The 15,271-nt window shown below is 39.2% G+C and overlaps 1 protein-coding gene across 2 annotated transcripts in view; it reads right to left on the bottom strand.

Moving 5' to 3' along the window:
• The window catches only part of LOC126292056 (RAC serine/threonine-protein kinase), a 512,592-nt gene that overhangs the window by 14,042 nt on the left and 483,279 nt on the right, over nucleotides 1–15,271 (bottom strand). For both annotated transcript variants that reach the window (XM_049985860.1, XM_049985861.1), the window contains 2 exons: nucleotides 11,931–12,059; nucleotides 6,405–6,542 (listed from right to left, as the gene is read on the bottom strand). In XM_049985860.1, the coding sequence (XP_049841817.1) occupies nucleotides 6,405–6,542; nucleotides 11,931–12,059 (267 nt within the window). The remainder of the gene's footprint in view (nucleotides 1–6,404; nucleotides 6,543–11,930; nucleotides 12,060–15,271) is intronic.

The following is a 15,271-nucleotide window of genomic DNA, read 5'->3' as shown; positions in this document are numbered from 1 at the left end:
AAGAGCAAGCATACAGAATAATTATTCAAAAAGCTATTCTAATGGGAGCTGTGAAACTGCCAGTACCATCATTCATTTTCCAGCAGGTCTTCCTAGACCAATTCTGAGCCACCCATATTTCATCAAGCTAATACACTGTTGAATCTACTTCCTTCTCTCGTATCATTCATCTGTATAAAGGAAGTGATTCTTGCTGCACCTATACCATTTCTTTCAACTGAAACACTCTCTTCTTGACATATTTGAAACCAATGTTTTTTAAAATTCTTTACACTGAAAAAGTGCTAACACTTAACCCAATTTTCCCATGCATAACTGTAAAAAGTTTTAGTGATGGGTATTCACCATTCACACGGAGTACTTTAAAACATCATTGTCGAAACCATCCACGTTAGAGGTTTCTTGTGATTTCCATGCTTTCCAAGCAACATGTTACCAACTTCTCCTAAGATCCCTACAGATCTGATGCTTTCATTTAGTTCCCTTTACAGTTCTATTGCTGACACCATGTGTTTCTGCAGTCCACTGCAGTCCATTCTTGTAGTCACATGTCAACAGTAGGAGACCCACTTTCAAACTCCTGTTTGAAAAAGTGATAAATACAGTAAATAACCCCCGGCACCTGCTTGTGAAGCAATTAACATTTATTGCCATCAACTTACTGTTTTTCTAATCATATATTAAAACATTTAAAGATACATATTCACAGCTATACTGCTACAAGAACAAAACGAAACGACGATAAAAAGCAGGATTTCTCAAGCTGAAGTTTTGTAGCTCATTTAGATCTTTAACACTAAACACCAAATGACCTGCAAATAATCAAGAATGTTAATACACTTCTTGCCATTAAAATTGCTGCACCAAGAAGAAATGCAGATGATAATCGGGTATTCATTGGACAAATATGTTATACTAAAACTGACATGTAATTACATTTTCATGCAGTTTGGGTGCATAGATCCTGAGAAAACAGTACCCAGAACAACCACCTCTGGCAGTAACAATGGCCTTGATATGCCTGGGCATTGAGTCAAACAGAGCTTGGATGGCATGTACAGGTACTGCTGCCCATGCAGCTTCAACACGATACCACAGTTCATCAAGAGTAGTGACTGGTTTATTGTGACGAGCCAGTTGCTCAGCTACTATTGACCAAACGTTTTCAATTGGTGAGACATCTGGAGAATGTGCAGGCCAGGGCAGCAGTCAAACATTTTCTGTATCCACAAAGGCCCGTACAGGACCTTCAACATGCCATCGTGCGTTATCCTGCTGAAATGTAGTGTTTCGCAGGGATCGAATGAAGGGTAGAGCCATGGGTGGTAACACATCTGAAATGTAACATCCACTGTTCAAAGTGCCATCATGGCGAACAAGAGGTGGCCGAGACGTGTAACCAATGGCACCCCATACCATCAACCCGAGTGATACAGCAGTATGGCGATGATGAATACACGCTTCCAATTTGCATTCACCGCGATGTTGCCAAACATGGATGCGACCATCATGATGCTGTAAACAGAACCTGGATTCATCCGAAAAAAAAATGACATTTCGCCATTCGTGCACCCAAGTTCATCGTTGAGTACACCGTCGCAAGTGCTCCTGTCTGTGATGCAGCATCAAGGGTAACCGCAGCCATGGTCGCCAAGCTGATAGTCCATGCTACTGCAAATGTCGTCTAACTGTTCGTGCAGATGCTGGTTGTCTCGCAAACGTCCCCATCTGTTGACTCAGACATCGAGACGTGGCTGCACGATCCGTTACACCCATGCAGATAAGATGCCTGTCATCTCGACTGCTAGTGATACGAGGCCGTTGGGATCCAGCACGGCATTCCGTATTACCCTCCTGAACCCACCAATTCCATATTCTGCTAACAGTCATTGGATCTCGACCAACGCGAGCAGCAATGTTGCGATACAATAAACCGCCATCGCGATAGGCTACAATCCAACCTTTATCAAAATCAGAAACATGATGGTACGCATTTCTCCTCCTTACACGAGGCATCACAACAACGTTTCACCAGGCAATGCTGGTCAACTGCTGTTTGTGTCTGAGAAATCGATTGGAAACTTTCCTCGTATCATCACGTTGTACGTGTCGCCACCGGTGCCAACCATGTGTGAATGCTCTGAAAAGCTACTCATTTGCATATCAGAGCATCTTCTTCCTGTCTGTTAAATTTCGCTTCTGTATCACATCATCTTTGTGGTGTAGCAATTTTAATGGCCAGTAGTGTATAATTTTTCCAGACTCAGTTGCCAAAGTTTCCTTTTACTGATCCTTAATGTTTTTGAACTGCTTATTTCAAATCTGAAAGCATTTTTGCTCTCTGTGCTAATCCAGATCGTACTTTTTCCATTCCAGCCATTTTCCATTAGATTAATTACTTATATGCTCAAGATATCAACAGGATTGGGATAAAGTACATAGCTCTCTCTCAGATCTCACATCATTTCATCATGGCTACGAAGAAACAGCAACGTCTCAATCATCGAGACAGATTTTGTTACACTTGTGGATACTACACTCTTATTAGGTAATAGACGCAATATAACATCCTCTTTGATGCAAGTTTATTAAGTGCTTTGGACTTAGTCCTTCTGACCAAGATTAAACATGTCCCTCCACATGCTGTATGTCACAACTGTGAGGAAGTGACTACACAAAAGGAAAGTATGAAGGATTTACCTTCCAGAATTACCACACGATGGCAAGAACAAGTGAGTCACACAAGTGACTGCTATTTTTGTCTTTTAATACAAAGGGTGTTGGTTCAAAAAATAAATAAATAAAATAAAAAGACATGAAACACGATATCTCAATATCTCCTCAGCAATCAAACCTTTCATGCACTCGGATGAGTTACTGCATTTAGTTTTTACAGGATTTATTCCATCTGCAGATGTGGATAGTGACAAAAATTGAGACAGAAGAAGAGAGTGTCTTTGAATACGCATTCCTTTAATCTCTCTCAGTCCTCAACTTCTTGGTAGTTTAACCAGTCTGAAGTGACTGACACTGTTGGTGATTTGGGTCTCTCCAACTTGCAGCTGAAGTGTTCACCTCTAGATTTCAAGAAGAATGTGTATTGGATGTCTCAGGACTTCTCCAGGAATTAGAAAGTACATTGTACAATCCAGATGACTGACATTTATTTGTAGACAGCTCAAAACACAGTCTGAAGTGAGTTCTACTATACAATGGAAATGTCTCTGCAACTCTTCCAGTTGGCCATTCTGTCTCTATGTGAAGAGCATAATGATGAACACTGATTAACTCACTACAATACCAGAAGCAAAACTGGACATAATGTGTGGCTGCTTTCTCTGAGTCTGAGACAGCCACGCATGAGGTAGGTACTGGAACCACAAGGAGTGGTCCATATGTGTGACTCTGCAAGCCAGTATGCCAAATGTTGTGCGCCGAGAAAACATAATTTTCCCTCCATACCAAATCAAACTGCATTTCATTAAACAGTCTGTTAAAGCATTAGATTGGGCCACTAGACTGTGTGGTGAATGCCTCAAACATGAAGTCAGTGTTCTTACTGCTTTGTCCCTTGAGAAGATAAAGGCAAGAATGTTTAATGGCAACGCATACAGCTTATTACAAAGACGAACATCCACAAATTGGCTGCAACGAAAGAAAGGGTGGCGAGTAACCAAAAACATTTGGTATTCCAAGTCACTAACGACTAGCTCTGCTGAGAATAAAAAGTTGAAGGAATACAAAAACTACCAATTCGGTACAAATGTACAGACTAGTAACAAAACACTTCAATTACTCTGACTCCACAGAATTGGAGGTACACAAAAACTACTGAACTGGCCAAGTCGAGCAGCCAGTGCATGTGAAAAATAAAACATGAAGTACCAACACATTTCACACAGTAACAGAACAGTACTTCAAGCCTTGTGAAATAGTCTTAACTCTTTAACAAATGCATATGATAGGCAACAGCCCTATCCATCATTCTCTCCATCTGAAACAACCCATCAGCCCAGTCGAGTTACTGTGCTGGTTGAATGCACTCACATGAAAAAAAGCACCCATGGTAAGCATATTGTCATTCCGACACATCCTCCTCTTTGAACATTTGTAACTTCATGCCCATGCTGTAGTACAGCTGTACCTTGTTGCCACAGCATTGGCTTTGGCGCTAATTAGTATCCACTAGTCCGATCAGACCGATTTGGTGAATATGTTGTGGGGATGAATGGCTGTGGCATACTAACACTGTGGCATTACGAAAATGCAAAGACGATTTTAATGCTGCTTTAACAGTGTCAAAAGTGTGTGACCTATTTTCGTAAAGTGCTCTCTAATAACATCTGCCAAGCAAAAAATAGAACAAACTACAATCAGACTCATAATAATAATAATAATAATAATAATAATAATAATAATAATAATAATAATATGTGCACAACTGTGCCATGACTGAATTACAGACAGTATGATGTTTATTATTAAAATTGGAGCCTCCCATCACTATTGCAGAATATATTGATCTTATAACTCTAGTGAAAGTTGTCAACAGTCTTCCCTGCCATCAAATCAAGTTTAGGAAACTGTAAAATGTAACTAAGTAATTTGGATTTAGTACTTTTGGAATATATACGTGTGTGTTTGTAACTTGTGAAACATTTTCAGCAAGCCTCCACTTCTTTAGTGTAATGATACAGTAGGTGCCATACCCAAGTAGTATGGTGAGAGGCTGAAATGTAATAACTGATGCAAAGATGACTAACTTTGACGAACTGTATTGAAATGACACTCTCATCCTTCAAAATTGTGAAGATCTAAGCCCTTTATTGAAATTTGCTACATGTGAAGTTCAGATATACAGGTCTCAGATTTTTCATCACTGTACTTAACTGGGAAAAGGGCAGGAACTACTATTCAAATACGCCCATGATCATCTGGGAAGAAATATAGTTTGAAGTACAATTGAAGATCGATGAATTTATGAAATGACAGTGCGACGGTGGTACAGGTGATTCAGCAATCCCGGAAATAGCATTTTGTGGTAGCAGGGTGTATACGCAGATGTGGAAAGAAATAAGTTCCCTAATTCTTCCTGGCTTTCCCTGTTAGAAATATACTTGTTCGCCTGGCTGCAAATATGCTATGCAACAGATGAAAGTAATTTTTTTCCTATTAAGGGAGTCTATACTTTCGTTTGGAGCTGCAAAAACTCTCCAATCCTTTGAATGGAAAGATGAAAGTTTTATAGGCTGGTTCAGGACTTTGCAGCACTTCACGAAACAAAACACTGTAAAAAGAAGCAAAAGAAGAAGAAAGAAAGAAAGAAAGAGTGTTTCGTTAAGATCTTTGACGTGTGGCAAAATGTACACTGTTTATTTTCACGTTACAGAAGAACAAATAAGAAATTCCACCAGATACAGCACAGTAGCTTCCAAAGCACTGAAACTGTGGTTGTGATGTGCTTTTGTCAGCGAATCATAGCATACGACACATGATGATACTACTACTACTACTACTACTACTACTACTAAAACACACACACACACACACACACACACACACACACACACACACACACACACACACACACACGGACGAATCTAATCTCCGACGGGGTGAACCATGGCAAGGCACCTCGAACCGCACAACTACACTGTGCAGCACACAGTTTGTTTTTCCTCAGCATGTTAGTTTCTACCAGCAGGAAATGTAATGTTGCAAGCTGTGTGACATAGCTCGCAGTGTACATGTGTGGTTGATAGAGCACTAGTATGAGTTTACTGTATTCCACTAACCATCAAACTTGATGGATTTCAACCCAATCAAAAATCTGTGGGTCTATCTCAATAGAGCTATTGGTGCAACGGATCCTCAACTGAGAAATATAGTGCAGCTGACCACCACACCAGAGTTTGCATAGTTCCACATCCCTGTCAGTACTTTCTGGAACCTTACTGACTCCCTCTCACCACATCTCACAGCAGTCCATGAGGCCAAAGGTGGGTTGTTCATGCTTTTGACATGTGGTCACAATATGACTGGACAGTGTATAAAAAATACAATAACCGACTCAATCAGCTGATATCATTACTGCCTTACACATGTATCAGCATCGCAATGCAAGCGCCACAGTTCTGGGACATTGAAATAAAGAAGCCATACTGATAGTTACTAATCACCACTGTACATTGTATTTGACAAAACACGAATATTTTCTGAAACTTTAACATCAGTGTTATAACGTACAAGGTTTGAAACTGTAACAAATAAAGTAATCAACACAGCAACCATTGTTTATGATATGACATTCAAAAAAAGGTGTCAAATCTGAGAGGCACAACCCACAAAAAATAAGAAATATATACAAACAGTGCTGCACTCACAACAAGCTACTTTTCACTTACATCCTCCATCAGAATCAGGGTGAAGAGCACATCGTGGTCACGATTGTAGAAAGGCAGCCGACCGCACATCATCTCGTACATGACCACGCCAATGCCCCACCAGTCAACAGCACGCCCGTAGTCGTTGTCCTCGAGGACCTGTCCGGGGGGAAGCCAACAGGAACATGAGCGAGGCACACGAGAACGCACAACCTACAATAGCACCAGGTATGCATTCAGTCTGCCATGCAAGTATCCAATCCAGGTTTAAAGCATCACACTGCTGGAACGAGATAGTCCCGTACCGACCACCGGAAGCCGAGAGTCCAAATGTTTAGAAAGACTCTTTGCGAGACAGTAAGAAGTTTCAGAGAGGCTGTAACATGCACAAGAGAGAAATAAAAATTGCTACTACATTTAAGCGTATGGCATGCACTAAGATAAATAGAAATCACAGCCACCAGATTGCAAATCACATTTTACACCATCTATTTATTCCTTGTCAATAATTAAATAGAAGCGAGATAAGCACAAGCGAGTAACTCTGTTTTGAAAATTCCTGGGAGACTAAAACTGAATGCCAAACCGGGAGTCAAACCTTGAGCCTTCCCTTTCCTAAGCAGTGCTCTCAGTGACTGAACTATCGAGACACGACTCGCAGCCTGCACTCACAACTTCCCTTCTACCAGTCTGGAAGTGCGTCGCATCCGGATAGCACAGCTGGCAACATCATTCCTTGTGAAAGCAACAGTTCCACAATTTTGTTTTGTAAACTGGTCTGGCAGCATCACATTTCAGTCTGTCCAGAAATATAACCTGAGATGGTGAGTCTCTCCCATCACAATACATTGCATGTATGTGAAGAACAGAATTTTTGTAATTTAACCCCTCAAACTGGGAGTCCGAGTACGTAATCGCGTGCTGCGAATGTCCGCACTGGCGGCAGCCCAACCACATACTTGCTAGTTGCAGTCTCCGAGGTAAAACTGTATTGCTCTGCCATTTGTTGACGACAGCCAATACTACTATTGTCAGTTAACTACAGACATATCTGTACTGCTCTGCTTCGAAGATCTTTGTCAAGAAGTGAGGCAGTCGGGAGTAATAACATGTTGTATCTTACAGTCCGAGCGACACACTCGAACGCAAAACGATGCAGCCGAACACATTGCGTGGTCTTACTTCAGAGAAAATTCCCACAATTCTCAATGAACCAACGAATGGTTTAGACAGTATAAATGACAACGTGAGTGATCTGGATGTTGACAATGAAAGTGATTTTGACTGTTTGGAAGAAACACCTGAAAGAAATGAAGAAGAAACAGCGGACAGTGACGATGACATCGAACAAGGTGCACCAGTGAAAAAATGCACGGAATGAAGAAGACTGGAAATGGCAAGAAGTTTGACAGCTCTTATGTCTCTTTGAAAACACAATTCGATGGTAAACGGGGACCTGTGATACAGGTAAATTCTGCACCTGAAGTGATCAAGCTGTATTTCGGTGAAACCATCGTAGAAACAATCTTGTGTGAAATTGTTATGCTGCAGATTGTATACAAAAACAGACTGTTCTACAACCTCGTTCTAGGCTAAGTAACTGGGTAGATACTGACAAAGACGAGCTTTGTGTGTTTTTCGCACTGCAGATGTTGATGGGAATGATTCAGAAGCCATCCATGAAGTCTTATTTCAGCAAGCATTCGCTTTTCAACACGCCGATTTTTTACCAGAGTATGCAACAAGTCAGGTTTGAGCTACTTTGCAGATTCCTTCATTTTGCAAACAATGAAGAATTGAATACATTTGAAGGCAATAAGAGATTGTTCAAGTTGGGTTCTGTCATTCAGCACTTGAATGATACATTTAGGAATACATACAACAAGGGAGAAAACATTTCTGTTGATGAATCTCTTACGTTATGGGAAGGAAGGCTAGAAATAAAAACTTATCTACCTCTAAAATCAGCAAAGTTTGGTTTTGTAACGGGTAACATAAATAACAAGCAGTGGTTCCAAATATGACATATTATGCAAGTAAATTCATAGTACATTAGAGTCCTGTTAATCTGAGCTCATTAGGACCAGACCTTGTTCAGATTGCCAATTTGTTCGGATTAGCCATAATTATGGTGACGAGTTTCTAGAATGAAGTATACCAAGCAGCTAAGTAGGTACACCATTGTAACAAATGGGAACAAGAGCAGTAACAATGGCTCACTCTTACTCCCTGCCCTTGTTGTTGTGCATTGTTGAGACCTTTGTAGTGTCTGAGGTCAGTGCACAGGCAGTTGGTGCGCAAAGTGCTGGGTTATGTTAGTTATCGACCACTGGCATGCATAACAGTTTTATTCGTTCAGGTGTAGTGGTGTACGTATTTTTGTCATGAGCAAATGGAAACATACAACATTAACTCTCAAAGAAAAACTGAATAATTTGCAGCAAATGGACAATGGTGAGAATGTATCTAAACTCACAATGGAACTGGGTGTTGGTAAAGCAACCATTTGTGATTGGAAGAAGAACTGAGTGAAGCTTGAACAGTCCTGTGCAATGTCTTCGGGAAAAAAACACTCCAAATTCGGCCGACTTTGAAACAGTCCCAGTACGCTAAAGTGGATGAAGCTCTTTTCCTTCGGATTACGCAGGAAAGAGAAAGGGGAACCCCTTTGCGTGGAGCACTGGTTCAGGAGAAGGCTGTTTACCTCAAAAAGTTAATGAATGGTGACGTGTCTTATAGTGTGAGTACGGGTTGGTTGGATAGATTCTAAAACAGTCATGGAATCTGTCAGCTAACTATTACTGGAGAGAAGCTTTCTTCTGACCGTGATGCAGCGAAGGAATACTTGGGTGAGTTTCAAAAAATTATAAGAGAGGAAAAGTATTCTCCCCAACAAATTGATAACGCTGATGAGACAGACTTTAATTTTAGGGCATTGCCAGCAAAAAGCCTGACATCAAAAGCAGAAGACCATGCTCCAGGTTTTAAAATGTGCAAAGATCGTGTGACTTTATTAGTGTGCAGCAACACTACTGTTGATCACAAGCTGCCTTTAATGCTGATAGGTGAATCTGCTAGGCCCAGAGCTTTTAAAAACTGCAACATTAAGTCCCTGCCTGTATATTATCACAACCAGAAAAAAGCATGGGTGGATGGTAAGCTGTTCAAAGAATGGTTTCACTGCCAGTTTGTTCCCTCTGTTCGACAGTTTTCTAAGGAAAATCATTTGTCTCCTCCTGCAATCCTTTTGATTGATAACGCGCCATCTCACCCAAACTCTGAGGAATTATGTGATGAAGAAATTGTGGTGAAGTTTTTGCCACCGAATGTTACACTCCAGTGTACTATACTACACCAGGGTGTACTGCCAACATTAAAACTGATTTACAGAAAACAATTTTTAAGAATGCTGATCCAAGACGATAGCATTCCTTTAGTAGACAAAACAGGAAAAACCAACATGAAAGATGTTTATTGGGCTGCTGAGGCATGGCAGAATATTTCAGAAAACACACTGAGAAAATTGTGGAGAAAACTGTAGACATCTCTTGAATTTCAGGACATCCTGGAGTTGAAAATGAAAATCTACTACAAATGATACAGACAGTCACTTGATATGAAGAAGCTAATGAAGGAGACACATCTGAGTGGATAGCAGCAGATGGGCGTGTGTGGAGAACCTTACTGACACTGATTTAGATACTGCTGTGACTCAAAACCACGAAGAGGAGGACTGCTGCGACGAAGTGACAATGAGCCTGAAAGCAGCAAAGGAGAGCTGGTGCCACACAGTGACGCAGCAGAAGCCCTTGACCTTGCGATACGTTATTTGGAGCAACAGCCCACAGCTACAGCTGCTGATTTTATGTTTATGAGACAATAGCGCAACTATGCATCATATAACAGACTGTCTTCATTACGTCAAAAAAAACAATGACTGAATTTTTGTCACCTTTAAAGTGGGGATAAAATGTCCACTGTATTTAGTATGTTTGACAGATTTTCTTTCATTGCTATGAATTGTTTAAACCTAATGTTTTCTTGCCAATTTTTTCTAATACATGTTTACTGTACTGTGTAAATTTAAATAGTGTGTATGTACAGCAGTTTACCACACAGTTGTCCATACTCAGACTAACACTTTTCATGTTCGGATTAACCGAATGTTGAGATTACTGGGGTTCCGATTAGCGGGACTCTGCTGTATAGTGGTTACATTCCTGCAATTGGCACTGCTAATCCCTCAATTTATTAAAATAATTAACTGCTGCATTCAAATGTTATCATTTTCTAATTAATTAATGCAACAAATGTTGTTTAAATTGCTTCAAGCACGAGGCTTAACCAAAATCCATCACTACAAGATCACAGTTTTGCAGTTTTGTGAAAGTCAGATATACAGTTTGTTAAGCAGGAGTGTGGTCAGTATTACACACAGATGATAAAAGATATCGCCTTAGTTCTTTCACACCTCATTACAGGGAACCCTTGTCCTTTACAAAATGTCCATAAAATATTAATTTACTCTGAATGCTTGACTAACATTTTCACCTGTTTACCAAGAATTTAAATCCGCAGAAAATTTTATAAGTTTATCAAAGATGTTTGACTGCAACTGCTACACATTGGAGCTTGGAAAAAAAATTAACAATGGATACTGCAGGAAGACAATAATGCGAGACACCGCAGCAGGCATTGCAGTGACTAGAAAAATGAGAACGTTTGCAGGTACTGGATTTGTCCTCACAGTTACCTGATGCTAATCCTATTCAAAATGTGTGGTCTTACATAAAAAAAGTTGCAAGGAAAGAAGATCTTCAATTTGAAACAGCTGTCAATGCAAATCCAGCGCATTTGGAGGTCTCTTCCATGTTAATACATGGAAAACTTGGTTTTGAGCACGATTCAGAGATGTCAAGTAATTATCGGCGCTGTGGGTGACTGGACGTATTATTAATTAGAAATGCATTTTTCTTTTGTTCATATAGGATATAAGGACATGTTTTAGTTTGTTGTCAAATAAATATTTCTATTGGTTAACCCAACCACAATCTTACTTAACAGACTGTATCAAACATTTATTGTAATAACCATGAACTGATATTTTGAAAGTGAGAACAATTTTGCTTCTTTCAGAAGTTCAAAATTTTGAAAATGAATGTTATTTCATCTCACAATTCACTTGTACACGTTCTGCTGATTTCGGTGTGTGGCCATTATAGTCTTCGCTGAAATTAGCTGATGTGCATATGTGAATGGTGAAACCGACAATAAAATTAGAGCAGCTCTGGACCACAGCACACAAGAATTAAAGGACACCAAGCTCTGTTAAGATTAAGCATTAGCACACAAACTAAAGTTATCCATACATATTCTGAACAATAAAAAGAAACTAGTCATGCACTGTTAACATAGTGAAATCATGCCATCAGTTCAGTAGTGCTGTAACGTGCACAACAAAGAGTAGTGTTTATGTCATGCAAGAACACCACACAGACATAATTGACCACAGTCTCAGCATAAGCAACAACATTAACTCCAACTCACCTCTGGAGCTAGGTATTCTGGTGTTCCGCAGAAAGTCTTTGTGGTCCGGCCATATGTGATGTCTTCTTTGCACAGACCAAAGTCAGCTATCTTTATATGACCATCTTTGTCGAGCAAGAGGTTCTCCAACTGAAATTAAGCACAAAATATTTTGGTACTGTAAATTCGCATTCTATGTCTGAGGAAATAATATGAACAATAAAGATGGAAACAATGTAATGACAGCTGTACATCCACTTTATTATCTGCAAGCAACTGAAATGCATGGCAAAGTGTACTTGGGATTGTACCACATGTTTGAGTTTCTTTCCATTCCTACCAATTAAACAGCGACTGAAGAGTGGCTGCTTATATGTCTCTGGAAATGCTGCAACACCTAACATTATCGTAACATAAATTTGAGTTTCAAACAAGGGAAACTCCAGGTAGGATTATCAACAATGTAGGAAAAGACAGCTTGTACTAGTGCTGTTACATGTGGTTTTTAAATGCAACCACTTGAGCAATATGTACTTTTGAAATAAATTTATTAAATTTTATACTCTTTGCTTGTTATTTAGGACTATAATTTGATTTTGGGATTATTAAGTTCATGGAAGTTTCGAGATGTGGGATTGTGTCTACGAAAAATGGAAAACTGCTTTCAAATATGTCTCCGAAATGACGTGGCTGAAAACTTATAACCCCTCAGTTCCAAAGTTAAACCAAAACTTTAAACCACTGATTGTTTACTTTTTGACAATGTCTTCTTGTACTTGTGCTTGCTATGCTAATAAGGAACAATATTGTAAAAAAATTAAAATTGAAGCTTTTTGTACTGTTGGCACACTAGGGATTAAAGAAGCATGAATGGATGGATGGACGGAATTAACATCCTGCTGATGTAACTAGAAACACAGCAGCAGCTCAAGGGCTAGCAACAGAGATAAATCAGCTGTGACCTTATAACAAAAATGATTCCAGGAAAATATGGGGGAAGAAAGCAAGGGCAAACCTAAATTAGAAATGCTAGGATGTCATTTGAAATTAGGACGTGTGCATTTAAAATGTAAGTGGTTTCCTCGCAAAGGGAATTTCCGACATCCCAGGTGCTCTACAGAATAAATCTTTCATTACAATACATGCTGATGATACACCTGTCTTCTCCCAGAAAAATAGCGCAGTTAGTCTCAACACAGAAGGGCTGATCTTTATACAAAATTGCAACACTCATATTGAGGAAAACAATTTAAGAGTTAATTTAGGTGATAGACATGTCATTCGCTTTAACCCAGTTGCATTAAAAATGCTTTAAATGAAAATACCATTGCATCAATCTGTTCAGTATGTACGTTTCCAGATTCATACATACAACGTCTGATCAAGAAGTAATGGGATTTTTTCTTAATTTCACAGGCTTTATACATCTGATTTACCAAATTTTATATATATATAATCTTATTGGTAGTACACATGTTCCTGATTTATTTAGCATTTTCAGCTGTTTTGAATATTTAGTTTATTGCTGACAGTTCAAAGTGTTATAAGTGATTTTGAGTGTTTGGCAAATTTTTGCTTTCAAAAAATATGTATCAAAGAACTTGCATTAAAATTTGCTTGAAAAGTGGAGTAAAATGCAACACTTCAGGTTCAAGTAAAAGAGCAGCCTTTGACAAAATCAGTAAAAAATGTGAATAGCGGAGTGCAAAGATTGGAGAGAGAGTCAGTGAAATCAGAGTTCATTAGTTACGGACAAGTGTAAAATAGTGTTTTCAGAAAACCCTGATTGTATCAATTTTCTAAACATTTCAAAGGTTCTAAAAGGTGACAATTCAATTGCAGTAGAAATGGACACTACAATAGATCAGTGTCTTACATTTGCTCCAGTTACCTCAGCTCATGTTGACATCAATTTCTGAGCTGAAAAATGTAATATCTGACAGGAGACTCAACACAACTTGAGAAAATTTTAAAAAGCATTTGGTTACCAAGTGTAACAATTAAGCCAGTAAGGCATTGTAATGCCAAGGCTTTCAAAAAATATTTTCAGTATTCCACACACACAATCAGCATTCTGTTTAAAACTTTGAATTTACTTTAAAAATATTAATACAATACAATGTTAGCATGTATCTGCTGACTGTGTGATTGTGTGAACAGAGCATTCATGTAAATAGCCATAGTGTTGTATTTCCTGCATTGCCTTTTACTACTTATATTAGCCACAGCTATTTAAAATAACTTTCTGCCTACCTATTTAAGTGACTTATAATGGCTGAACTTCCAGCACCTGGTGGTCATCATTCAGTACATAAAATCTGTAACTGAGACACAGGGTGTATACAGGGACAAGGAAAAAAAATTCCCGTATTATTCCCGGATTTCTCCCGGATATCCCATTTTAAAAATATGCTTTTTCCCAGGAGAAAATACACTTTTTGTCTGCTAAGTGACAGTAGGTTTTCCGTAGATTTTCCCTCGGAAAATCCTTTGAATGGGTAAAGCTTTATACAATCGCGTAGAACTTCCCGGGGGCAGGGAAGGGGGGGGGGGAGGGGGGGGGGGGAAGGAAGAGATGGTGGCAAACAAGTTTTGGAGAGACTTTTAATTTTTAAAAAAAGGAGAGAAGGTTTGGAAAGACCTTTGATTTGCAGCAACATATACGCTGCATATTTTTGTATTACCAAAGTATAAATTCGAATTGCACCAAATACAGCGCGTTAGTTTCCGGAGCGTTGAAACCGAGGTTGCGATGTCCTTTTGTACGCGAGTCATAGTCAAGCCACGGGATCTAGTCAGCCGATGATAGCAGCTATTCAGAGCATAGGACACGTGTTATAGTCAGCCAATAGCAAGATCACTGGTTACATAGTGCGAACACGCAAGAGGAAATGTTAACGGTTTACATTAATGTACACAGTACCGTATATCTAGAAGAAAAGCTAAGCTTTCACATATAGTATTAGTCCTTAAGATTAACACGCTACAACGGGAGCTAAGATTTCACATGTAATATTGATCTTTTTTTTTTACTTTACGACACAAATGTGCCAGTAAATTTAAAATTACGACATAAATATTTCGGCTCGAAATTCTTGTAAGTGGCTGGTCCTCAAACTGTTCAGTTTCGAACGCTCTGTGATTTAGATATCGATCCCACTTTCTCACACGTAACATAATTCATCTTGCGTAAATAGAAATTTACTTTGAAAGTAATGCTTTTCTAACCACCGTTCGCAAAACTATCCGGAGACTGTTAGAAATAGTTTTGATTTGCCAGTTGCCAGAAAGCACCAGAAAACAGGCATTATTGTGCGTGTGCAACTGCAGTGGTGTAGGAAGCCCACATGTTTGAGTGTATA

Source organism: Schistocerca gregaria, chromosome 9 (genome assembly GCF_023897955.1).
Source record: "Schistocerca gregaria isolate iqSchGreg1 chromosome 9, iqSchGreg1.2, whole genome shotgun sequence".
NCBI lineage: Eukaryota > Metazoa > Arthropoda > Insecta > Orthoptera > Acrididae > Schistocerca > Schistocerca gregaria.
Note: the sequence above shows the minus strand (reverse complement) of the source record. Positions and strands in the feature narration are given on the sequence as shown.